Below are 25,130 nucleotides of genomic sequence, written 5' to 3'. Positions count from 1 at the left end.
GTTTTATTTGAAAGAGTATCAACTTACCAAATTATTATCGATCTTCAATCTGTCTGTTGATAACATTAAATAGAATCGTTAAGAAGTCTTGCCAAATATAATGAAAAAAATTATTTTAACAAAGCATAAACTATAATTTGATTTGTTTATTTTCCAACGACTAGTTCATTCATCGAACATTTAGTAGTTTTTGTAATACGTATGCGTATAAATAATTTAGATTTCATTCAAACGTCAGATAATCGATCAGACGTCAAGATAATCGAGAAAATCGTTTCGTACAATTTGTATGCCAACAAAGATGTTCCCGGAAATGAAATAACACACGGGAGTGGTATTTAATGTTTAGCTTGAGGTAAAATGTGAATAAATATATACTACGTGGGAGTGTCGATATTTCTCACGGTCTTTCGTTCCTTTCGATAAATCTCGTCCATTAGATATAGTACAAAGATTCTTTATAATTGTATACTTCATAATTACAATGGAGTTTCATATTATTAAACATTAATATTTATATAAGAAATCTTTCTATTTATCTAATTGACTGAGTTAACGCGACATTAAAAAAGTTACATTAACAATAAGATCAAAGTCTCGATTGAGTCTATTGTTAGAAACAAATGTAGCTGTTATCCGTTCTTGTGAAATTATTATAGCATATGATGTAATTAATACTTCGCGAATCGTCATGAGTACCGAGAATTTAAGAATAGAACTTCTTCACTGACAAGAGGATAGGATCGGATAACAAAAGATATAAGAGGCACGATGATGATTATGGTTGAATAACGTTTTACTCTTATTTTAAATTTAAAGTAATCGCTGAGAAATAGAGTTTTATATTATTTATTTTTAGATCGTTTTATTTGAATAATAAATAAAACTTAAAGAAATATTACTTTAGAGATTAAATAAAAACAATTTTTTTTTTTTAAAACAATTTGTTTCTAGTATTATCAACTTATGGTCTTATCATCGTGCTATCAGATAATTTAATTAAAGAAAAAAAAATTCTTCAGTATACACATAATAATAAAAATAAAAAATATTTCTTACGAACGATTATTTGATGAATGAAAGATACATTAGACAATGAAAGTCCAAGGTCGGTCCTGTGGCGCAACGGATAACGCGTCTGACTACGGATCAGAAGATTCCAGGTTCGAATCCTGGCAGGATCGGTGGTCTTTTTTTTTTTTTTTTTTTTTTTTTATTAATATGTTGTAATAATTTTTTAAACAATATTATTTATATCTATAAATATAAATTTGTATTTACGTGAATTTTATTTTTGTAAATCTTTATAAGTTTATATTTGTAAGTTCACTTTTACTTTCGTTATTTCTATTAACATGTATATAAATTATATGACATTGTCTAAAATTGAAATATAACACGATAACCATAGAAACTTTTTTTATATTTTAAATAAAAAACATCATATAAGAACGCGAAAAGAAACTAATCGGAATCAATTCAACGGTCCAACTAACATAAGAAGCGGAAACGCACATTGGTTTAATCAGTAGGTATGAATACTATCTTCCTGTCTATTGTATATTATGCTCGTTGTTCCATAGACTTAAAACAGTCGTCTAACTATCATAGGAAAATATATTTCTTATCGTAAATCATGAAAGACGAGGTCAATTTTGCATTCATATATTAGTTTTTGTTCGTGCCACGTGCGTGCCTAAGGCAGAACAATCTGAAAGAGAACCGCTGATGCCAGTCAGCGCTTACTCACGTTTCTCACGGTCGAAGCATTCGAAATACATACAAGCCTGCATACCTTTAAGCCCCGTGCTTTCTCGATCCTCGGATCCTTTCTACGTTAAAATGAATGAGATAGTCACGACTTTACTTTAATGTTGAACAAGAAAGCCTTTCGGGTCTTTCACAATGTTGCAAAAAGGGTATGCTACGCAGGTTAAGAAAAAAAAAAAAAAAATAAATAAAATCTGATTGGTGGGATTACTTTCACTGGCATCGTTAAAGCACCTATCGAACAACGATTATCTTTTGTTCCGAATAAGAAACGCGCGGTAGAATATAAAAGGATCTGCTTAACGTCATGGAAACTAATTGGAAGCAAGCGTAGTCGGATGGGTCAAATAAATTAACCCATTGCGGTTGCTTCTTTTAAATATAAAGAAGGGTTAGTTGTAAAACGCATGTAAAACGAGAAGGGCCATCAAGAAGAACGCCGAGGACGTTCACGAGGCGCACGGAATCCTTCTCTCATTACTTTTCTCTCACAAAATCCACCGAATTTCAAAATTCATCTGCAGTTTCCTACTTCGACATACATAAACGCATATATATATATATATATATATATATATATATATATATCGGTGTTACGAAAAAAGACATGCAGCTGTTTATAGGTTAGAGATTATATTTTACAATGATACATATACAAGTCAATTTAAATCAAACGAAACATCAATTAACCGATTGCAACGAAATTTTTTACGATTATGTAATACAAGGTGATTAAAAAATTGTCATATAATTAAAAAAATGTAAGGTCGACGATCCGCCCTCGAGCCCCGTCCGTTATTATACATATTCGGACCCCGTATTCTCAGTATGACTTCTGGGAAGGCATTCCTTCGAATTGCCAAAGAATTTTTTAACAGGAGTGGTTTCTCTTACCTGCGGTCTGCGGACAGGTATCGACAAGGCACGATACTCGATACGTCAGGTACTTATACATATATATATATATATACACGTGTATATATATATTTATATTTTTATGTATAGGTACCGAGTACCTGCGACTCCTCGAAGTCAACGCTGAAAGGTCGGGGGAGGGAAAGAAAGAAAGAGAGGGAGAAAGGAGGGAAAGAGAGGGGCCGGTTTTTCTGGTTTTGGTGTGCCTCAACCTTGCAAGCTTTGCTTGCTCCTCTCGTGAGGTTTACGTACAGGAAGATGCCTGTGCGTTTTAAAGCGACGTCTTCGACCACTTATCGTTGCGAAAAAAATCTTACAGATGTAAATTGAATCGTTTCTCTATTTTCTTTTTTATTCGACAGATACGTAAGTTTATTTCTTTTTTTTTTTTGATCAATAAAAATTATATTAGATTTCAAGGGACTTCGCTTTTGCATGGCTCTGATCTTTCCAAAATTATATTCCTCATTCTTTTCTTTCGTAACTCAAAAATGATTTATCCGATATCCGGTTTAACGTTTAATCATAGGTATAAAATTTAATTTACCGTTATCTCTCTCTCTCTCTCTCTCTCGTGATAGACACGCAATTCACCTTCGACCTTGGTCTGTTAAACGAAAAGAATATCTTATTAACTTCTGATGATCTTTATTTTTGGCTTTCAAATAAGATACCAATAAATAACAATTTTTTTAATACAAACTTAATTATCCGATTATACTGTTATATTGTAGTAGATATACGTACATATATATATATATATATAAATTACTGTAGCATTGAAAATATTGATGTTCTCATTAAGATAAAAAGTTCCAAGTACGTTAATTATTTTTTATTTATTTATTTTTTCTTTTTTTTTTTTTTTTTAAGAACAAAATTCCAATTCTATCGACTTTAGTCGACTTACGTTAAGTTCTGCATTTATATGATACATCATATTTCTCCGCCGATAGTTTTTCTTCGTTAAGTATAAATCGTACAACTAACATAGAGTCGCCATCTATCAAAAGATATTAAACTTCCGGTTCTAACTATATATTTTTTTACAGTACAATTTTATTTATTCTGAATAACGTTATGTGTTTACACAACGTTATATAAAATGCAGTAAATTATTTTTAATTATCTCCTGATTATTATACATTTCCATAGTGGTCATTTCAAGCATATTCCATAGTAACGTCTTGATTACTGGACGAAGGAAAATGTCGACCGTAAGTAATGTCTTATACAATCAATAATTTATTTGAGTTTCAAAATACATCGTAGTTATTCGTTTCAAAATATTTAAATAATTCGTATAATTGGATTATATATTTTTTCAATACATTTTAACAAGGATTTGTTTATTTCACATTAGCAAGAAGTACTTTACTCACCAAGTGAATGGAGTAAAAGATTTAAACCGGAAGAATTAATATCACGATTTTTAATCTTTGCAGTGAACGGTATGACTATTGTTATATTTATGTTTTTAAATTTTAATTAGAAAACAAATCCTTTTTTTATTATATTACAGTAACGAAAAAAGCAAGAAACACTACAAAGTGTCTTTTAGACATCCCATATGGTCCAACAGAGCGTACGAAATATGATATTTATGGAACCGACTTACCCAATGGTACCAATGTAACTAAAAAAAAAATTATTTTATATAAAAATTTACTTGTATTTTTTTTTTAACTTTTTAGATGCACCAATATTTATATATATTCATGGTGGTTATTGGCAAGAATTAAGTAAAGATTTCGGAGGATTTTCAGTCCCAGTTCTTGTCGCCAATAAAATTAAAGTTGTATCGATCGGATATGATCTATGTCCTAATGGTAAAATCTATTCATAAATCTTTATTATTATTATTATATATAATAATAATATATAAAAATAATAATAATAATAATAATAATAATAATAATAATAATAATAATAATAATAATAATAATAATTTATATCATGTTTAATGAAAACAAGAACGCAAAATTAACTTGTTAATTTTTCAGTTAAATTACAGGATATAATTTCTCAAATAAAAATTGCAATTGAGACAATTTTAAGTTCTGCTGTAAATTCTGGATGTCGGTATGAATACTTATAACGCTAGAATACGTTAATTCTTATTACGAAAAGGTCATATATGAAGTTTATTTGAATTGATATCGCGTAATATTATTGAACATTAATATACTACAGATGCGTTTGGATATGCGGTCACAGTGCCGGTGCACATTTAGCAGCCGCATTTTTACACGATACAAAATGGATTGAATGTATGACGAAGCGAGGATATTTTCAATTGATAAAAGGTCTGTTGCTCGCTGGCGGAATTTATAATTTAGGACCTCTTACCAATACCTCGTATAATGAAGCTTTAAAACTTACGGAGTAAGTATCATATAATTTTTTCGTTTTTCATATTTCCCACGTTATATCTTTTAACGATTTTCTTTTAGAGATGATATTAAAGAATTAAGTTTTTCTACTCTCGATACTAAAGAATATAAACCTATCAAAAATTTAAAAGTAATCGTTACTGTAGGAGAGTGTGATTCTCCTGTATTTATTAACGAAACACGTGAATATGCTCAAGTAAGTCTTACAATACATAAAATTTATAAAATTCCTATATGTGAAATTATTAAGTTCAAAATAATATTCTTTTTTCTTTTTTTTTTTTTTTTCTCTTTCTTTCAGAAAATTATGTCTTTTGTGGATAACGTAGAGTATATTTTATTACGCGACAACATTGATCATTTTGATATCGTAGAAAATTTATTAGATACTGAATTTGTTTTAACACGATTAATATTGCAATATATGAATGTATAGAAACACGAATACTTAAAGTATATAATTAAAAACGAAGCATACATATATACTTTTACACAAGTTTTACGATCATTTATCAATTAAATGGTTTTAATTGTAATTAATTGTTTATGTATTATTCATTATTTGAATTCTTGATTTCTACATATAAATACAATTATTTTAATGTTTAAATATACATATAAAATACTTAACACCAAAGTGCTAAGTTTTTCTAAACTATAAATGTCATTATAGTGATCAAAGTATACATATTTTGGTTTTGTTCGCAGTCATTTTGGTTTATTTTTTGAACTTCCTATAATGGACATTCCTATCGAATTTGTTGTATGTACTTGTTCTGCTGGTACAAGAAGGTGCACGATAGTTTTATTTTGTTTTGTTCCGTTATTATTTCCATTATTATTTGTATTTTGTCGATTAGAAGAATGTGGTAAATGTATAATAGTATTAACGGAACTTACATCAACTACTTGTTTTACCACAGATAAAGATTTTATGTTTGATTTATTTGCAGTAATATTTCTTGGATTTACTTTTAAGTAATTATTTGTAATATTCTTAACATTGATAATACTTTTACTTGCCAAATTTGCAGGTATCACCAAAGCCTTGTATGTATTCTTTGAAGGAAGTATAGCTGTTTGAATTTTGAAATTAGGTACCTCTACTTTTGTTATAGCTACATCATTTGTGAGATCAATCACTTCTTTTGTTGCTCCATTTCCCGAATTTTGAAATTTTTGCTTGTTGTCTTCCCAAGTTGTAGGATGTTTTGCAAAGGAACGTACACGTAACAGAGGTTTACTACCTCCTGTTGCTTCATCGCAGTCATTGTCCACCAGCATAATTTCATCTGTTTTATCTAATTCAACATAAATACTTTAATAATTAGATAAATACAAATCTTTACATAGAATTATATTAATTCTTTTTAAATAATATATATAAATCTTTGATCTTACCTTTAGCATCATTGTTATTTAATGTGGATGATTGTTGAATAATTGATACTTCTGATTTTATTGCTGAACTTGATTCTTCATTCACCTTTTCAGAAAGTCCTACGTTTATATCATATCTTACTTCATTTATATTTTTTATTAAAACATCCTTATCTTTATCCTCACATGTACTTGTTAAATCATTTTTTGAATTAGTCTCATTTTCCAAGATATGTTTGTTTTTGTTTTTATTTTTTTCACTGCTATTAATACTAGCTTTATCTTCTTCACCTTCATCTTCATCTTCTACAATATCATTTTCATCTTCGTCATCTTCATCATCCTCCTCACTGTGCTCATCCTCATCTTTAGATTCTATATTGTTATCTTCATCATCATCATCATCATTTTCTGTATCTGCCTTATCTTCTAATAAGGAATTTTTCATTTCCTCTTGTTTTTTCACATAGTCTTGAAATACTTGAGATAATTTCTTTTCTCCGATCTCTCGATTTGTACGTAATTTTTGTGCAAGTTCATGATCTTTTAAGGCTGGATCTTCTTGTTTATTTTCCAAAGATAGAGAAAATGTATCCCAATAATCATTGCGCCTAGCACGTTGTAAGTGTTCTCCCAAATTAGTAAATGCCTTTTTAGCTATAACAGTTATTAGTTTATTATAAAATTATTCTTCATTACAGTTTTAAACCTTTCGCTACGGGTGATTAGAGTCGCTCGATATTAAAAAAATAAAAAAAAAAAAAAAAATGAAAAACTTTCTAAGGCATAAGAAGCAAATTTGAAATTTGAGATGTAAATTTTTTGCACGGAATCCCATTAAGCGATTGTGTTTTGATATGCAGTTCAACCATAACGAAAGAATTAAATTAGATGGAAAAAACTTACCGATCTGAGACTGTTTTTTTCTATCTAATCCTAAATTATTTTTTTCATTACAATCTGACACGCATTTCAAGATGTCCGTGTAATCTGGGAATATTAAATCATCTGTAAATCTGCCATTTCGTTTTAGTCTATTTCTTTTAGTGATCTTTGCATTTATAAAATTCGTAATTGCTTGATCCACAATAACAATTTGAGTTGGATTTAAATGCTTTGGTCTCAAGTATGGGCGACCTGCATCTGCATTATCACCTGTTATACGGCAATACTCATTGTACAATTTTACCATTCTTTCTTTATATTTTTCAAGCTTAATGTAATTACTGTTATCTTCATCAGAAAAATTTACTTCAGCCTCTTCCAATGTTTTTATTCTTCTCTCACATATATTCATTACTTTTACTATTTTCTTAAGTCTGTTTTCCATATGAACATCCATGGTATTATCTTCATAATCTTCTTCATTTATTTCCTCTGATTCCATATTATTAAAAATACCTGAAGATGAAGATGATTTGGAACATGATGATGTATCCTTATAAACATTACTTTTACTTGTTTCAATTTGAGCAGACATTTTTGAAGTTCCTTTAGCTCTAGATTTCATTTCAGTCTTGACATCCATAATATGATGATATATCATATTGTCAGAAGACAAAATAGCATTACGTTTTTTATTCAAAAAATTCTGAAAAGCTTCTGATTTTGCATACATAGGATTCATTAAATCATATCGTCTTTTAAGTTTATTAACAATAATCTCCATTGCGGGTTCTCGTTTTTTTTGTAAGCATAAACTGATAAACATAGGAAATACATCTTGTTCTGGAAGAGATATATTTTTCCTCTCCTTAATAATCAACTGTGGCTTAACAGTTACATTATTTACAGGTAAAGATGTATAGTTTTGTGATTTAATATCATTTTGTTTATAATTATCCTTTGTTAACAGACCATTTATTTCTTGGCTTAATTCTGTCTTAATTTTTTTATCTATACCATTATTCTTTATGTTCGAAATATCATCGACTTCTGATATTTTGCGTTTTTGCTTACCCATATCTTTTCTTTCATTATTATTCAATTTCTGTACTTGTTCTGTACTTGTATTTACAAAATTAATCTTATTAACTTTTTCATTGCACTGCAGAGATTTTGGTTTATCATCGGTCTGCAAAAATATATAAACAGATTTTAAAAGACATTAAAATATTTATAAATCATAGTGAATATATAGTTAAAATATGGCAAACTTAAAATTGTAACTATAAATAATATATATATTATAAATTCTGCAAGAAATATCTTATTAATTTATTAACTAAAATAACTGATATATTAAATATATATAAAAAAGAAAGGTTAAGAAATATTGTGCATAATTATTAAACCTTTTCATCATCGTCAGAAGAAATATAGATAATTTCACTTTTCTCCATAACTATAACCTCGATTTTGTCTTAAATCTTTCCGTTACCGAAATTAACGATAGATCAATCAAATAAATGAATGTTCATAGTTAACACATGAATTTAACCACATCGATGATACACTTTTTTTCAGTCAGCAGTAATATTAAACTTTTATTAAGATATAAATTTATTTTTTGTGAAATACTGCTTAATTACGATAGACTACATGTTATTGAAATCTCTGTCATCTAATAATGCTTTTCTTTTCATCCTTTCTTTAACTTCTTCAAATAATCAAATAAATTCAAAACAAAATGAAATGCATTCGTTAAACAGAATACAGTTATAATTTAAGAACGCGCAGCAGATAAGTACCCATTGTTACCACAATAATAAATAAATTCGAACTATAATGGAGAGAGAAAAGAGAGATAGAATGACATTTCTAGTATATTTAAAAGATAAAAATGAAGAGAACAATAAACATATTACACACAATACTCTTCAAAATATCTTCAAAACATATTTTATATCACTTAAAAGATTTATATTTAATTCTTTAGTAAGGTTATATTCGAAATTATTACGTTCGAAAAATATGGAAACAAACCTTTAAGTACCTTAAAGATCATTAAGAATTCTTAGACGCTCTTAACCAATCGTTGATAATTTTCCGTTAATAAAGATATATTATTGGTACTTTATAATTAATAAATAATAACTTATAAAATTAATAAATAATTAATGAATATGGATAATAGACGAATTTTATTAATTATAAATAATTCCTCTTTTGTTAATTATAATTATTTCCTTTAATTGTACATAAGAAGAACAACTTTCTACATTTTCTTTTTTTTTTAATTTATTAAAAATATTTATGTAGATTCAATTGATGTTTTCAATCGTTAATAATGGTCAATTGTAAATTTATTGAAAGTAATAAATAAATTAATAAAATAGTATAATTTATTTATAATATATAGTATTTATTTATATTCATTAGAAATCATATCTGATAAAGATTATTTGTCGTGCAAAGATACAAATAATTCAAACACATATCTCTATAAACTAAGTTATTCAAAAGCTGTAAAATATCTTAAAGAATTACAAAAATTAGATGTCTAATGAGTCATAACAAACATATCTGCAGATAGTGTATGTGTAAAGATATGTTTTCTTCGAATGACAATAAATGTAACTATATTAAGAATATGTAATGATACAGAAAAGTATCATTAATAATTGAGCAATAAAAGAATTTTATGTTATAAATGAAAAAATTTATAGATACCTATAATTTGACTTCTTTTTAGCTTATATTTGCGTATAAAAAATAAAAACAATTCAAATATCAAAAATATACAAAAATATACTGACTTTATGACTTGTAAACAGGTAATATTTTGCATTTAGATGTTTCTATTCTTTGTATATAAACTACAAAAATAATTGCTTTCATAGATGCTACACAAATGCGTTACAAAAAGTCAATTATGATAACAAATTGTTGAATTCACTTGTAAAGAATATTATGATATCCATAGATGAAACTAATGATACATTTTGATATTTGAATCTTATGCAATAATTTTTAATCCTTTGTATGACCATTGGGCATGAAATATCAATGTACTTACGATTCTTCTGCAAATGGTAAATCATAGCATGTAATGTTACTGTTTGTTTTTGTAAATTAATAAACACAAAAATGATAACGAATAAAATAAAGGTAATAGTAACAAAACAATTCTTTTATCTTTTAGACTTGTATAATTAAATTAATTCCATTTTATATTGTAAATTACAAATTTTTAAAAGTTTGTAACCAAGAATTTATGATCTGGGACGTTCCTTCTTTTCTTTGTAAAGAGCAAGTAGAGAAACATTTGCAACTTTTACTACTTTAAAACGAACACCAGGAATGTCACCAACAGCATGACCTTTACGTCCAAATCCAGCTACTAGAACTTCGTCATTTTCTTCAATGTTGTTTAGACAGCCGTCTCTAGGTACAAAAGCTGTGATCTTCTTACCATTTTTAATAAGCTGCACTCTTACGCACTTGCGAATAGCAGAGTTGGGTTGTTTGGCTTCGACTCCACTGTACAAATTACAGTAAGACATTTTTTATTTTTATTTATTACAAATCAATTATTACACTTTAGGAGAAATACTCACACTTTTTCCAAAACAATGCCTTTAGCATGTGAGGCACCTCCAAAGGGATTAGCCTTCCACCTTGTTCCTAAATGTGCTTTTTTGTAGTCTTTATCATTCCAACGTTGGTCTCTTCTATGAATTACGTGTTTACGAGCTGTACGAAGACCTCGAGGTTTACCTATAAGCACATGTTTGTAGGATTAGACATTTCATTTTTCTTTTTAGGATTCTTAATAGGATTAGGCATATCATTTTTCTTTTACAATTGCATTAGTTAAATATTATATTTAAAATTTTGACAAATTACGAGAAAATAATTTAATGACATTTATTAAAAAATCACTGAATTTTGTTTAATAAAATGAAACACGCGGTGTAATTTCGTTTGAGGTTATACACACTTTCATTTTATTAGATATATTTATGGTAAGCATATATAAAATTATATTATCATTGAAACATTGCAATTATTATTGAACGCTTTTCATTAAAATATGACAATTTAGAATGTATGACGTTTTAAAAAAACTATAAATTCAAGAACCAGAACATACCCATCTTGATATCTGCGTAATATATTCGAAAAAGATCTACGTTCAACTAAACGGAAGCTAGGGTTTTTGTCGTTTCGGTTCGTTAGAATATTACTAATTCGAATAATCCTAGGTAGGATATATGTTAATTTTTATAAGATGGCAACAAGAAACAATGTTTACTATAGGAAAATATAATTGCTAACTTTTTAGAAATTAATGTTAATTATGTTTATTTTATAATACAAGGCGTTGTTTAAAAAAATCAACAATTAACTGAAATCATAAGTTATAATACTCAATATAGTACATATTTTTTCATATTAAACATTAATTCAAAATGTTTTTATTTCTAGTTGTAAAATTAGAAGAAAATATTATTGTTATGATATATAATATTATTTCCATCAATAAAAATTTATATCACGCGATAAAGTATCAAATGTTTCGGTCTATCAGCGTTAAACCACACGGTTCGTATATATTGGAAAAAAAGAGATAATAACATTTCTAGTATAGAATAATATAAAAATAAATGAAATAATAAGTAAATTATATATAATATTCTTTAGAACATTACAAGATGTATTTTATATTAGCTAAAAAATTTAAATTCAATTCTTAGAAAAATCATTCTCAAAAGAATATGAGAAAGGAGATATGAGAAAAAGCTTGTAAATACCTTATAAATACCTGTCAACCAATCACCACTGACTTGTCCAATGAAAGACCAATAACCAAACGATCAAACGATTCGTCTATACATCGTTTGTTCTTTCGTAGTTATCGCGATCAAGTCTATAAGGGTAGATATATTTTTTTGAATTGAGTGGTTGTCAAAGAACCAACGACTGGTCGATAGTACGCAAGTGCTGTAAAACATCGTATTCAAACTTTAACGCATATTTATTTTCTTTTTCTTTCTTTTTTTTTTTTTTTTTTTTTTTTTTTGAATTTTAATTCACATTTCATGATGTCTACGATAGATACGATTATGTCAGACTTTTATAATGTTTTGTTTAAATTACGTTATCCTGAAATTACTAAAGCAGAACCAAACAATATAAGTTCTATTATATTTTCCGGTGATAATCGAATTCATTTATTGTCATGGTTACTTACGGAAAAAGTACCGAACATTGCGAATGATTTAGAAAAACTTGAAGGTTCTGCTTTACATGGTATATTATAGACTACACTTAAACGAAATAAACAAAAAACTTATGTAGCATATATACTAATTTGAAATGAAGAATGTTATAAATACTACTTTCCTTTCAGACAAACTTGCAATGTATTATTCTCAGCTTGGAATTTGTATTAACAAAGATATATTATTGGTATATTATAATTAATAAGTAATAAGTAAATATGGATAATAGGTGAATTCTATTAATTGTAAATATCTTCTTTTTTAGGGTAATTGTACATTAGAGGAACAACTTTCTACTCTAACTCTATTATTACAATTTGTTAAAAATGTTTATGCAGATTCAATTGATGTTCCAACCAATGAGGAAGAATCAATTGCAAATTTATTGAAAGTAAATTGACAAACTAGTATAAATTTACTACTTTTACAAGGTACATGTAATAAAGAATTGTTTCATATATAGATACATTTTACTGAAGATACAAATAATCCAAGTAATACATCTATAAAACAGAGTTATTCAGAAGCTGTAAAATATTTTGAAGATTTACAAAAATTAGATGATTCTAATGAGTCAAATAATATTTCTACAATAAAAAACTCATCTGTAGATAGTGTATGTATAAAGATTTATATCTTTTGAATGGCAATAGATGTAATTATATTAAAAGTATGTAATAATTGTAGGAAAACAATGTAGAACAAAATAATATTAAGCAACAAAAGAATTTTATTGTACAAATTGAAAAATTCATGGATACCTATAATATGATTTCTTCTTGGCCTGTATCGCATACAAGAAATGAAAATACTATAGAAAACAATATGGATTCAAATATCAAAAGTATACATTCTAACTTTATGATTTTTAAACAGGTAATATTTTGCATTTACATATTTTTATTCTTTATGTATAAACTATAAAAATAATTTTTTTTTATAGATGTTACATATGAAAGATGAAATATCCAAACTTAAGTTACCAAGTGCATCACAAAAAATCAATTATAATAGATCATTGAATTCACTTGTAGAGGACATTATGATCTCCACAGATGAAACTATTGATACATTATGATGTTTATATATAATGCGTTTATTGTTTACTCTTTGTATGCCCATCGGGACATGAACTATTAATTTATTTATGATTCGTCAACAAAGAGTAAATCATAGTATGTAATTTTATTGTTTACTTCCATATATTGAATAAATACAAAACTGATGATGAATAAAATAAAGGCAATGATAACAAAACAATTCTTTTATCTTTTAGACTTGTATAATTAAATTAATTCCATTTTATATTGTAAATTACAAATTTTTAAAAGTTTGTAACCAAGAATTTATGATCTGGGACGTTCCTTCTTTTCTTTGTAAAGAGCAAGTAGAGAAACATTTGCAACTTTTACTACTTTAAAACGAACACCAGGAATGTCACCAACAGCATGACCTTTACGTCCAAATCCAGCTACTAGAACTTCGTCATTTTCTTCAATGTTGTTCAGACAGCCGTCTCTAGGTACAAAAGCTGTGATCTTCTTGCCATTTTTAATAAGCTGCACTCTTACGCACTTGCGAATAGCAGAGTTGGGTTGTTTGGCTTCGACTCCACTGTACAAATTACAGTAAGACATTTTTTATTTTTATTTATTACAAATCAATTATTACACTTTAGGAGAAATACTCACACTTTTTCCAAAACAATGCCTTTAGCATGTGAGGCACCTCCAAAGGGATTAGCCTTCCACCTTGTTCCTAAATGTGCTTTTTTGTAGTCTTTATCATTCCAACGTTGGTCTCTTCTATGAATTACATGTTTACGAGCTGTACGAAGACCTCGAGGTTTACCTATAAGCACATATTTGTAGGATTAGACATCTCATTTTTCTTTTACAATTGCATTAGTTAAATATTATATTTAAAATTTCGACAAATTACGAGAAAATAATTTAATGACATTTATTAAAAAATCACTGATTTTTGTTTAATAAAATGAAACACGCGGTATAGTTTCGTTTGAGGTTATACACACTTTCATTTCATTAGATATATTTATTGTAAGCATACATAAAATTATATTATCATTGATACATTGCAATTATTATTGAACGATTTTCATTAAAATATGACAATTTAGAATATATGACGTTTTGAAAAACCTATAAAATCAAGAGCCAGAACATACCCATCTTGATACCTGCGCAATATGATCGAAAGAGAGCAATCGTTCAACTAAACGGAAGCTAGGGTTTTTGTCGTTTGGTTCGTTGGAATATTACAAATTCGGCCAATCATAAAGCTGGTTTATATGTTAATATATGTTATATGTTATAATAATATATATTAATTTTTGTAGTATGACGATTAATAAGAAATAATGTTTGCTGTAGGAATAATTTAATTGCTAATTTTTTAGAAATACATGTTTAATATTCTTATATGTAAGCTTTGTTACAAGTTAATAATTTTTTATTTTATGATACAAGGTGTTGTTTAAAAAAATTAACAATTAACTAAAATAATATGATATAATATTCAATATAGTACATATATTTTCATATTAAACATTAATTCAAAATGCTTTTATTTCTGGTTGTAAGAAGAAAATTTTATTCTTATGATAAGATGAATAAATTTTATCTTCTCTTTCCATTATTTTGTTTCATGAACTAGTTTTGTAACATTGATCATATTACATGAACGAACTGTATTCTACTTAATATACAAAATTATGAAGTACAATTTAATGAAGAAATTCATTTTTATCAAATATAAGATATTACAACCTTCATTTTCGTAATACGTAAATGAGTTTTGGCAATTTATAGAAAGACTCTAGAAATTTAAAAGTAAAATTGATATCGTATATACACGATTATGTTAACATTAACTTAAAAAAATAAACTGAGTTTAAAAAATGATGAAAATTTTAGATACATTCGTCTTACAATAGTTTATAAAAGTGCAAAGCTTATTTCCTTTGCATTCAGTTCAGAATTATTGTATTACTTCTTGATAAAGAAGTAGTTTGTTTTTTTGATAAGATTTTAACATTTTTAATCCATCGCTTATAATGCAAAACAGTATTCTTAAAAAATGTATACACATTATAAACTATGTTTCATCATTTATAAATACCCATATAATATTTCTTTTATGATCATCAAAATAAATTTATATTTATAAATTAATGGATTTAGATTGGTAATGATTTCTATAGTCTATTTTTATAGTCCTTAGGACATTGTGAAAATTAGAAGCGACCCCAGAAGGGATTTTTTGTATTGTTGCAATATAATGTCGCTCTATCTATATTGTTAAAAATAACATCAAGGATAAATGTATACATTCTAAAAATACGATATATACAATAAAAATTAGTAAGACTAGGTAAATTAAAGTGTAAGACAAACTTGTAGCACTACTTATAATAAAATAATAGTATAATAAATTGATCTACTTCATTATCAATAACGAAGATCTAAATTTCCGGAATTTATAATATTATGCATTTTCCTTAACCCTCTACATTAATCCAATTTGTCTTTTCGTCTAACAAAAAATTATGTAATTTGAAATCTATGATATAACTTATATTATTATAATTATACTATACTAAGTATAACTTTTACTTAGCAAGCAAAAGTTCACTTTCGAGATATTGTAATATACATATTTATGACAAAGAATAAAATAAAATTTTTAAACTGTAGATATATGAGTATATAACTTCAAAGTTACGCGACATTATAGAGGGTTAATGCTTAATATTCTGAACACATAGGTCGTTAACGTACATGTCTAAAAAATGAACAATAATTTTGTTTAAGTTATGAATATACGAGAGTAATAAATGAAGAGTGTATACATTTTGAAGGAACACTGCATCATATCGTACTATGTTATTCTTAGTTTTAATATCCTGGTGGTTGATGTTGATAGGGATGTTGTGGTGGTTGACTCAAGTGCCGCTGTAAATGTGTAACTAATTGTGGAGTTGGTTGTTGTCCACCAGCAGCACCTTGCTGTTGTTGTTGTTGTTGCTGTTGTGCTTGCTGTTGTTGCTGTGCCTGTTGTTGTTGTTGTTGCATAGCTAACATTTGTTGTCTCATACGTTGTTGATTTATCGCTTGCTATAAAACGAAAAAATATAAAAAAAAGTTTTCTTATTATAAAGTAAAAATAAATATAAGTATAAATAAATATTTATTACTTTAAAATGATATATATTAGCTTTAAATATGCGTATAATATACCTGTTGGAATTGTTGGTTTTGTTGTAAACTAACGTTTGTTGTGCCTACTCCAGTTACTCCCACAGCACCTGGTTTACCAGTTGCTTGTCTGTATGGTGGAGCAGGTTGGTTTTGAAGACCTCCACCCATTGGTCCCATAGCATTCATTGTAACATTTGGTGCCTATAAATGAAAATTAAATATAAGTAATCATTTAAATTTATATATTAGTGATTCTCTTTTAACTCTTTCATTACCAACGATGACTATAATTACCCATAATCGTATGCTCGATGTATTTCATTGGTAATTTTAGTCATCATAATTTTACATGGATTCGCAAGTTTGGTTATATTGGTTTAATATAACTTGAATGACGTTGTTATAGCGAAAGGTTAAATTAGCTTTAACAATATGTTTAATACTTACTTGCAAATAAGGTGGTCTTGTTGCAGCAGGTTGCATTCTTTGTTGTGGCATATACTCTGGACCTCTTTGAGGTCCCATCATTTGTTGTTGATTTGGGAACATCATATTTGGTTGTTGATTCATTATTCCTTGTTGCTGCTGTTGCTGTTGTAATAATTGTTGCTGTTGTTGTGTCTGTTGAGGTGTTTGTTGCTGTTGTTGCTGTTGTTGCTGTTGTGGTATCATTTGTTGTCCTCCATATCCTGCATAATTCTGATTCATTCCTGTAAATAATCACATATTAGAGACATTCTAAATTTTTGCATCAGATACTTTTTTAATCTATGATATTTCACCTTGTTGCATTCCAGCATACATTCCTTGCTGCTGCTGTTGTTGTTGCTGCTGTTGTGGTGCAAACATACTTTGTTGTGGATTGATACCTGGCGCACCGTGTTGTGCTCTTAATTGCTGTCTAATAAACTGTTGCCTTTGCATGCCTTGGAAAGCACTTGGACCAGCTACTGGTGCAGGATTAGGTTGTTGTTGAGTGCCCATAAATTGATTTGGTAATCGCAAACGTAACATATTAGTTAATGCTTGTTTGGACTGATTATTCATTCCGGGTCTTTCATAACGAGGTCCGCCAACTGGTGTTGGTGGTAACTGTTGTCCATATCCATATTGCTGTGCTGGTGTGTGATTTTGTTGATTTGCATACCATTGTTGTTGAGGTTGTGGAGGTTGCCCAGTGAACATTCCAGATTGCTGAGCAACAGCTGCTTGTTGATTGTTGAATGCCATTTGTTGCAGCTGAGATGGTGGTTGCTAGAAAATCATTTATTATGTAAATTTCAAAATCTAAATGCACAAAATAATTGTTATAATGACTGCACTAACTTGTATTTGTTGTGACACAGGAGCTGTAGGGGTTGCAGCTCCTTTATTCCTTCTATGACGTCTAGTTTTCATAGCTTTACCTTTTCCATTAGTAGCAGCATTGCCTACCCCACTACTACCAACACTGCCACCAACTCTACCTGGAGAGTCAATGCTCATGGGGGTATCAGCTTTGCCAGGTTCAGATTCCTTTTTGTCTGGTTCCAAATCTTCTGGTGGCAAAGGTGGTGGATCCAAATAATGGCTAGCTGGTCTAATCTGACTGTGTGTATGATACCTTAATAATTTATGAGCATTTTGATAAGTAAGTGGTTTACGTTCCAATCTAACTGCTCTGAACCAAGCCCAAGATAGAGGTGCTGGATTTTTATGGCCTTCTAATAATTCCCATGCAGAAACTCTTTGTGAATCGCATACTTGTAAGCCCTACTCATATATATTTATCATTAAGATAGACAATTCTCAAAATGAATCAGATATTTGTCATATTTTATATAAATGAAATCAGCTTACCTGTTTTTTGTCAATGCTATCAAAACCAGCAATTTTATTTCCTTTAGTATCTGTTAAACAACCAACTGGTTCACAAGTAATAACTTCCATCGTTAATTTTGGCAGCGGTAATAATTGCCTAACATATCGAATACTTGGAGAATTTCTATCACCAAGTTCTTTTTTCAACTTTTTCATTAAATTTTGATAATGCTTTTTATTTTCATCCTTTTCAGACTGTGAGTCTGAGACTAAAGTGGAATGTATCAATGTTGCTAACATATCTATAACAGTGGTAAATAGTTCTGAGTTATTGTTTAGATCAATTACTCCATAACTGACTAATTGAACGAGTAAAATAGCCCAATCAGTTGTAGCAGTTGTATTTCGTTGTATTGTATCGAAAACACCACCAACTAAGCTAAATCTTAATTGAAGAGCATCTTGTAAAACTTCTCTTGCTTTGGGATCTTCAGAGCCTATATTTTTCTCTTCTTTGCTGGTATTAAGAAATTGCGATAATTGTGAATGTAATGATGTTAATAAACCTTCTCTTTGATCGTCTTGTCCTTTCAGGCACGTTAATACCAATGATAAGAATGGCTGATGATTAAAAAGTGAAGGTGATTTGGATCTACCTCGTTCACGGCCAGCTGTTTTTGACCAATTACCAGATTCTAACACTTGACCTGCAACTTTAAGAACTCTCCCTTGTACAGCACTTGGTAGTTTAGAAACAAGAGGAGCCACTAACCATATAGAACCTGATCTTCTATCAGATTTGCTTGATAAGGTATTTAATTGAAATACATCTATAGCAGCTTTAGCAACAGTATCCAACCATTGAGAAAGATCGACAGAGCCAGGTGGGAATTGTTTATACATTAATTGTAGATCAAGCCAGGACATCCTAAGACTCCATTGCTCCAAATTTTCCAGGATATTAGTAATATGCGTTTTTTGATCAATAAAAGCTTCAGTTGGTGTCTCAGGATAGCAGATCATATGTAATAATCTTTGTGCCTGACGTGGTGTCAACATATTATCTAATAGCATATCAGGATGACAAAGTTCTTCAGGATTTTGTAAACACCTTTCCAAAACCCATTCTTGACTACAAATTTGACGTAAAACATGCTGAGCAAAGTCCGAAAGACCTTTTACATTTTCTGATGTCATACCGGCACTACTACTAGAGGAAGACATTGCAAGATCAAGCCCAAGATCATCACCACCTCCTAAAATATCGCTAGTTCCTAAAATGTGGCTAATTGATAATTCTCCAGGGCCACTGCTACTAACACCAATACCAACACCAACACTACCAGGTCCACCACCTTTACTTGAATGAGTCATAGATACATCTGGTTTTTTAGGTGGCTGTTTTCCAGCAGTTGCATCAGCTACTACAAGGATAGCTTTCAGTACCGCTAATACAGGACCCACTCTAATATTATTGTGTGCTGCAGCTAAAAGATGTCTATCGCAACTTAATTTTATGCTGTAGCCTCGTGAATTTCCATTTGGTAAAGGATGAGGACTTGTCCCAACAGAATACAAGGCTGGTTGAGGACATTCAACTGTTTTAAAAAGTCGCAATAATAAGTGACATGTTAAACGAGCTCCTGCTTCAGCTTCCATATCAGCATCTCCACGGCCTTCGTTGCAAGCTTTAACTAATGATGGCAGTGCTATATGTACAACGAAGTCTTCCAATGAGAAGCAATGTCGAGCTATAAAAATAAGAAAATAAATTAATAAAAAATTTTTGAAATATTTAATATATTTATATAAATTATATTTAATTCAGTATATTGTAAAGAATTATATATCTGATTAATTTATTATTTTGTAAACTTACCAATTAAAATTGATGTAAATACAGCAAGAGAGTTGTGTATGCTTAAGTCTTGCACATCAACTTGGTTCAATACGTCAATGTAAAATGCAGAACTATTAGAGGAACAACAAAGTGCCATAAGGACTCCCAGCCATTCTGCATTTAATGCATTACAGCAAGCTGTTAACTCAGCACAAGTTATGGCAATATCATTTAATTTATCATTATCAGTCTCACTACAAACTGCAACTATAGCATTGCATACAAAGCTGTAACGATTTGCTGGTGTTTCATTTAATTGCCTGGCCCATTGTGGTTCTATTTTTCCACCTCGTCTAGGACTAGTAAAAACATCTACCATAAATTGTGAATTATATACATGACTTGAGGGTGTCGGCTGCAATGCACTGTAAAGAGCAGTACGAATTTTTGGGTATGCATTACTAAATGCTTCTACACCATGTGGTTTACTTTTCAACAGTGAACATGTGGAATACAAATCATAAAGATGAGCCAACACACAACGTTCTGCTGAGCTGCAATCACTTGGATTTGCAACATGTTTTACAACTTTGCATAGTAAATCAAATACAACTGTTGTTTGTTCTGGGGATACTAAAAAAAAAAAAAAAAAAAAATTAAATATTAGACAACATTATTAATATTATCTATATAAGTATTATTTAATACAAAGATTATGTTTCTTACATAACAAGCAGCAATGATATCTTCTTAATACTCCTACAACATACAAACTTAAACTTGTAGTGTAACTTCTGACAAGTTGACTATTTCTTGCTGTAAATTGGGCTTCAACTTCTGGCAATTCTTTCAGTATTTGAATGCAGACATCTATCAGGCCATAAATATTCAAAGCCAATTCCATTAAATCAAATAGAAAGGCTACATGCTCTTGTACTGGTAAGTAAGATGATCCAGCCAATGCAAATGTATTAAGCATTTCAATAACTTGTGTTGCACATTGCCACGTTACCACATGTTGATCAAAATAACTTAAGTTTTGGAATTTCATTGTTATAGCTTCGAAGTTAAATTCACTGCGCGAATGCTTTTTCACTTTTCCACCTTCGGCAACATCAATGCTAAATTTTTTACCGAATAATTTGCATACTTCTTTTGTCATTTTTTTAACAACATGTCTAGCTTCATCTCGAACACGACCTACTCCATATAGCAATACATGTCGTTGATTGCAATCATGCTGACTACATGTCTCATCCTAGAAAATGTGTCTGTCTTATATAAAGTTTTCTACATTAATAAAGCAATGTTTTGAATATTAATTAATCACCTGTGGTAAAGGAAAATGTGTTGTATATAGTAAATGACGACTGTGACTTGATTGAATTTTTGAATCAATATCATCATGACCTGTATGTCCAGCCAAAGCATCTTCTTTCGGACTGTCTGGTGCATCCATACTATTTTGTTGGTCTTCCTTAATATGTTGCAATAGCTTGTCTAAGTCATCATCTATTTTACTATCATCATAATCCATAGCTCTACCATGATCTGGTACATCCAATTTAGTTGGTTTTAAATCTATTCCTGGGAAGAGACTATCCTCATCAATTGGTTCTCTATTACTAGGTGTTCCAGGCTTACTTGCTGCTGGGCCTGAACGAAATATTTCGCTTAACAACTTATGCAATATTTATCCTTTGTACTAATATAGAAAACAACGCGAAAAAACATTAGTAAAAGTTATTAATGTATATACCTTGTATAAGATCTCCTCTTGAAATCAATGTACACATATAGGCATCATGAGAAAAAACATCATGTCTTATTAGTTCTGAGAATAAATGAACTAAATTTGTAAATTGTGTCTTTGATTGTGATGTTGTATTATCTAAAACAGGAGCATCTGTATCCAAAAATTTCATTAACAGTGGTTGAAAAATTGGAAGTACAGGTGGATTTCCATTACTCCAAACACTGTCTTTGTCATCATTGTCATTTGTTTCTCCAGTGGCTTCACTTTGTCTTTTTTCTAGCAATTTGGCAACAGCCATTGCTCTATGTTCTCCCCATCTTTCTGCACTTACTGCCCATTCACAAAGAATTTCAACTACAGCAGAATCCTGTTGTGGATTATATTCTGTTTTTGTATCACGTTCATTATTATTATCTTTTGGAGGAGGAGCAAAAATTTTTGCATACAATGTATCTAATGAATTAGTTGAATCCATTCGATCGAAACTATGTCTATCTAGAGCATCTAATGCTGCCAATACTTTAGTAGTTGTCATTCCTGCACTACTTTGCTGCCATTTATCACATGACCAACGTCCCTCTGCAGCTTGTGATCGAGCTTTTATATTTTCTTGAGCAATCTTTAATTGTTTCATTGTGGGATTAGTAGCACTTGCAGGTGGAGTTGGTAAAGCAGCAGGGGGACATGGCAAATAATCTAATGGAGAACCATTTAAGACAGTTGGAGCTTTCCCTTCTCCAACACTATTCCATACTAATGCAGTAGGACATTCCAATGTGATAACCTAAGAGAATAATATAATATTTATTTAGATAATAAAATATATATCTATTATAAACAATATCCCTAATGTAAGTGAAATATTTATCTTGCCTGTATGATTGTAGATAAGCTATATAATACATCTCTATGATGTGGACAAGTTAAATATTCATTAAAAGCTGCAGTTAATGGATTTGGAGGACCTTGATTTGTAACAGCAGCATCTTTTGTATTATTAACTTCAGTTTTAACAATAGATGGACTTTGTGGATTGCTATTCACCTCTACATTATTACACATATATGCTAATTTCCGACAACATAAATATGCTAAACGCCTAGCTAATAATTCAGACTGTATAAATTCTTCTAGATATTGTAAAGCTAGTGGCAATAGAAGTTTTAAGATACCATCCTCTGATGGAGATGATCTAATTTTATCTAATAATTCTAATATCCATTGGAGTAATTCTTGCCTGTCCAACAAACCCTCTTCAAACATATACTTAGCTAATTGAATACAATATTGCCACTGTTTCATTGCCAATTTATGTTCATCATTCATAACTGCTGCAGTTGTTGATTGAACATTTGAATTTGGTGTAGCTGGTTGAGTATTTATAGATCCATTAGTACTACTACTTGTATTATTGTTAACAGTATTATTGTTATTTCCATTTGCACTTGGTGTAGTATTACCATTACATGAATTATTTGTATTCGTACTACTATTATTAGCATTACTATTTGTGGTATTAGTTGATTGAGTACCCATGTGATAATACTCTTGCAATTTTGATAGTTGATCTTTTAAAAATTTTATCAAGGTTCCTGTCCATTCTAAAAGAAACCAAAAAACAATACAGTAAAAAAGAATTTGGTTTGTTTAATTTTAATTGTTTTGGAATATATAATCAATTGTTCCTAATCATCATATTCTTACCTGTAGTAGGATCAGGTAGTTGTCTTTTTTTTATCTTAGCTTCTGAAACTGCAACAGTATATGCTGAGCTTAATTTGATAAACCATGCAGCTCTTAACATAGGTACTTGATATTCACACAACATCATAAATATTTCTTCTTTTTTATTAAAATTGGGGGCTTTTTTTGCAAGGGTTACTAATGGTTTACAGCCTGATAAGTCTTTGAACCATGCCTCAATGCCATTTTTTGTTCTAGCAGTTACAGGCCAAAAATTATCTTTAGGATTAATCTGTTGTCTCTTTCTTCCAGTATCAGGCATAGTTGCTAGTTCTTCTTTTTTAGCAAGTATAGCATTGAAGTATGCTCCTACTTTGGCAGCAGTAACATTACAATGTCTTGCAGTGCCAAATTCATCAGATAACTGTGGCATTGTTGCAAATCCATGTTTGACGTTTATAGAGGTAAGCTCATCCTCTTTTTGTTTAGGTTCTTGAGGATAAACATCAGGTGGTCCCAATCTGGGCTTCTTCAGTGGGCGTTTCTCATACAATATTCCCATCATGGTACAAGATAATTATCAAATTATATGGTTGATCATCAACATCGCCAATAGAAAAAATCAAGAAAATGTATTAAAAGCTTTACGTTTATTTGTGCGATTGCACAAGGTCTATAAACTTCCTTTCTATTATCATATTTACAATTATACAATGCTACACTAAAATACTAACAAACACGATCGCGCGAAAAAAAACCGTACGATCGGTCACCGCAAGGATAATAATATGGGATTTAATAAATATTTACACATAATTGATACCGTAACGTTTAGATAGTAAGAAGTCACAACCTTACGTCAAAATTGTAACGATATAGAACGCCATTGCATGATATGTATGCAGGGTTTTTGCCAACGTCACGGTAAGCTAAAAAAGTATCAGACAAGTCAAAAAGAGATTTCGGCCGCTTTCGATGATTCTTTTTAAACTAAACAACACCGAAACATTCTGTTTACGATGTTAAGCGACACGAAAGCATATTCCGGGAAAGGCTTGCAAAATCGTCTGCTAAAATTCATATGCCATAGAAAACAATCCATATAGACGAACATGTTTGTCCAAAAATCATTTCGGATTATTTATAAAATTCAGAAATAAGAGTTTTTATTGGTCGAAGAACGCGCCGAATAAGATATCATATTTT

The 25,130-nt window shown here is 29.5% G+C and overlaps 6 protein-coding genes and 1 non-coding gene across 10 annotated transcripts; 3 read left to right on the top strand and 4 right to left on the bottom strand.

The window, feature by feature from the left end:
- Window positions 1–1,111: 1,111 nt before the first annotated feature.
- Trnar-acg lies at window positions 1,112–1,184 on the top strand. Its single transcript has one exon. It is a non-coding gene; the product is annotated as a tRNA-Arg (tRNA).
- Window positions 1,185–2,923: 1,739 nt separating this feature from the next.
- LOC124950234 (kynurenine formamidase) lies at window positions 2,924–6,020 on the top strand. Of its 2 annotated transcripts, none has more exons than XM_047496684.1 (8): window positions 2,924–3,051; window positions 3,841–3,902; window positions 4,049–4,136; window positions 4,208–4,309; window positions 4,380–4,514; window positions 4,689–4,767; window positions 4,879–5,070; window positions 5,139–6,020. In XM_047496684.1, the coding sequence occupies exons 2-8, from the start codon at window positions 3,894–3,896 to the stop codon at window positions 5,512–5,514; spliced, it is 981 nt and encodes a 326-aa protein (XP_047352640.1). In that variant the 5' UTR covers window positions 2,924–3,051; window positions 3,841–3,893; the 3' UTR covers window positions 5,515–6,020. The 2 variants fall into 2 exon arrangements, with proteins under 2 accessions (XP_047352640.1, XP_047352641.1); XM_047496685.1 differs by lacking the exon at window positions 2,924–3,051 and having other exon boundaries at window positions 3,713–3,902; window positions 5,139–5,274; window positions 5,380–6,020.
- On the bottom strand, window positions 3,913–9,134 carry LOC124950222 (protein PFC0760c-like). The gene is made up of 4 exons (XM_047496661.1): window positions 8,753–9,134; window positions 7,365–8,532; window positions 6,480–7,115; window positions 3,913–6,379 (listed from the first exon to the last, which is right to left on the bottom strand). Exons 1-4 carry the CDS (start codon window positions 8,798–8,800, stop codon window positions 5,787–5,789), a joined length of 2,445 nt encoding a protein of 814 aa, XP_047352617.1. The 5' UTR covers window positions 8,801–9,134; the 3' UTR covers window positions 3,913–5,786.
- Window positions 9,135–10,529: 1,395 nt separating this feature from the next.
- Window positions 10,530–11,628, bottom strand: LOC124950237 (40S ribosomal protein S23). The gene is made up of 3 exons (XM_047496689.1): window positions 11,494–11,628; window positions 10,958–11,117; window positions 10,530–10,880 (listed from the first exon to the last, which is right to left on the bottom strand). Exons 1-3 carry the CDS (start codon window positions 11,495–11,497, stop codon window positions 10,613–10,615), a joined length of 432 nt encoding a protein of 143 aa, XP_047352645.1. The 5' UTR covers window positions 11,498–11,628; the 3' UTR covers window positions 10,530–10,612.
- Window positions 11,629–12,284: 656 nt separating this feature from the next.
- On the top strand, window positions 12,285–14,253 carry LOC124950235. Of its 2 annotated transcripts, none has more exons than XM_047496687.1 (6): window positions 12,285–12,653; window positions 12,754–12,812; window positions 12,963–13,016; window positions 13,089–13,241; window positions 13,313–13,501; window positions 13,569–14,253. In XM_047496687.1, the coding sequence occupies exons 1-6, from the start codon at window positions 12,443–12,445 to the stop codon at window positions 13,701–13,703; spliced, it is 801 nt and encodes a 266-aa protein (XP_047352643.1). In that variant the 5' UTR covers window positions 12,285–12,442; the 3' UTR covers window positions 13,704–14,253. The 2 variants fall into 2 exon arrangements, with proteins under 2 accessions (XP_047352643.1, XP_047352642.1); XM_047496686.1 differs by having other exon boundaries at window positions 12,891–13,016; window positions 13,569–14,250.
- LOC124950236 (40S ribosomal protein S23) lies at window positions 13,889–14,902 on the bottom strand. Its single transcript, XM_047496688.1, has 3 exons — window positions 14,814–14,902; window positions 14,317–14,476; window positions 13,889–14,239 (listed from the first exon to the last, which is right to left on the bottom strand). The coding sequence occupies exons 1-3, from the start codon at window positions 14,815–14,817 to the stop codon at window positions 13,972–13,974; spliced, it is 432 nt and encodes a 143-aa protein (XP_047352644.1). The 5' UTR covers window positions 14,818–14,902; the 3' UTR covers window positions 13,889–13,971.
- Window positions 14,903–15,743: 841 nt separating this feature from the next.
- LOC124950219 (mediator of RNA polymerase II transcription subunit 12) lies at window positions 15,744–25,004 on the bottom strand. 2 transcript variants are annotated; one of them, XM_047496658.1, is made up of 12 exons: window positions 23,946–25,004; window positions 23,115–23,842; window positions 22,245–23,025; window positions 21,816–22,141; window positions 21,212–21,743; window positions 20,525–21,118; window positions 18,685–20,396; window positions 18,172–18,597; window positions 17,628–18,099; window positions 17,293–17,555; window positions 16,885–17,046; window positions 15,744–16,761 (listed from the first exon to the last, which is right to left on the bottom strand). In XM_047496658.1, exons 1-12 carry the CDS (start codon window positions 24,487–24,489, stop codon window positions 16,543–16,545), a joined length of 6,759 nt encoding a protein of 2,252 aa, XP_047352614.1. In that variant the 5' UTR covers window positions 24,490–25,004; the 3' UTR covers window positions 15,744–16,542. The 2 variants fall into 2 exon arrangements, with proteins under 2 accessions (XP_047352614.1, XP_047352615.1); XM_047496659.1 differs by having other exon boundaries at window positions 21,816–22,072.
- Between the last annotated feature and the right edge of the window lie 126 nt (window positions 25,005–25,130).

The sequence above is a fragment of the Vespa velutina genome, chromosome 6, assembly GCF_912470025.1.
Source record: "Vespa velutina chromosome 6, iVesVel2.1, whole genome shotgun sequence".
Taxonomy (NCBI): domain Eukaryota; kingdom Metazoa; phylum Arthropoda; class Insecta; order Hymenoptera; family Vespidae; genus Vespa; species Vespa velutina.
This window is presented reverse-complemented; position numbering and strand designations above follow the sequence as displayed.

What these genes read in the sequence shown, in the direction of transcription:
- LOC124950234 (XM_047496684.1), top strand. An exon ending in ATATGATCTATGTCCTAATG is followed by an intron (nt 4,515 to 4,688) that starts GTAAAATCTATT and finishes TTAATTTTTCAG; the next exon opens with TTAAATTACAGGATATAATT. An exon ending in GCTGTAAATTCTGGATGTCG is followed by an intron (nt 4,768 to 4,878) that starts GTATGAATACTT and finishes AATATACTACAG; the next exon opens with ATGCGTTTGGATATGCGGTC.
- LOC124950222 (XM_047496661.1), bottom strand. Translation starts at nt 8,800, where the DNA reads ATGGAGAAAAGTGAAATTATCTATATTTCTTCTGACGATGATGAAAAG. An exon ending in CTTCTGACGATGATGAAAAG is followed by an intron (nt 8,533 to 8,752) that starts GTTTAATAATTA and finishes ATATTTTTGCAG; the next exon opens with ACCGATGATAAACCAAAATC. An exon ending in AAATAACAATGATGCTAAAG is followed by an intron (nt 6,380 to 6,479) that starts GTAAGATCAAAG and finishes ATGTTGAATTAG; the next exon opens with ATAAAACAGATGAAATTATG.
- LOC124950237 (XM_047496689.1), bottom strand. An exon ending in GGCATTGTTTTGGAAAAAGT is followed by an intron (nt 10,881 to 10,957) that starts GTGAGTATTTCT and finishes TAATTTGTACAG; the next exon opens with TGGAGTCGAAGCCAAACAAC.
- LOC124950235 (XM_047496686.1), top strand. Translation starts at nt 12,443, where the DNA reads ATGATGTCTACGATAGATACGATTATGTCAGACTTTTATAATGTTTTG. An exon ending in CAATTGCAAATTTATTGAAA is followed by an intron (nt 13,017 to 13,088) that starts GTAAATTGACAA and finishes TTTCATATATAG; the next exon opens with ATACATTTTACTGAAGATAC. An exon ending in AAAACTCATCTGTAGATAGT is followed by an intron (nt 13,242 to 13,312) that starts GTATGTATAAAG and finishes TAATAATTGTAG; the next exon opens with GAAAACAATGTAGAACAAAA.
- LOC124950236 (XM_047496688.1), bottom strand. An exon ending in GGCATTGTTTTGGAAAAAGT is followed by an intron (nt 14,240 to 14,316) that starts GTGAGTATTTCT and finishes TAATTTGTACAG; the next exon opens with TGGAGTCGAAGCCAAACAAC.
- LOC124950219 (XM_047496658.1), bottom strand. Translation starts at nt 24,489, where the DNA reads ATGATGGGAATATTGTATGAGAAACGCCCACTGAAGAAGCCCAGATTG. An exon ending in AAGAGGAGATCTTATACAAG is followed by an intron (nt 22,142 to 22,244) that starts GTATATACATTA and finishes TATTTCGTTCAG; the next exon opens with GCCCAGCAGCAAGTAAGCCT. An exon ending in ATTTACATCAATTTTAATTG is followed by an intron (nt 20,397 to 20,524) that starts GTAAGTTTACAA and finishes TTATTTTTATAG; the next exon opens with CTCGACATTGCTTCTCATTG.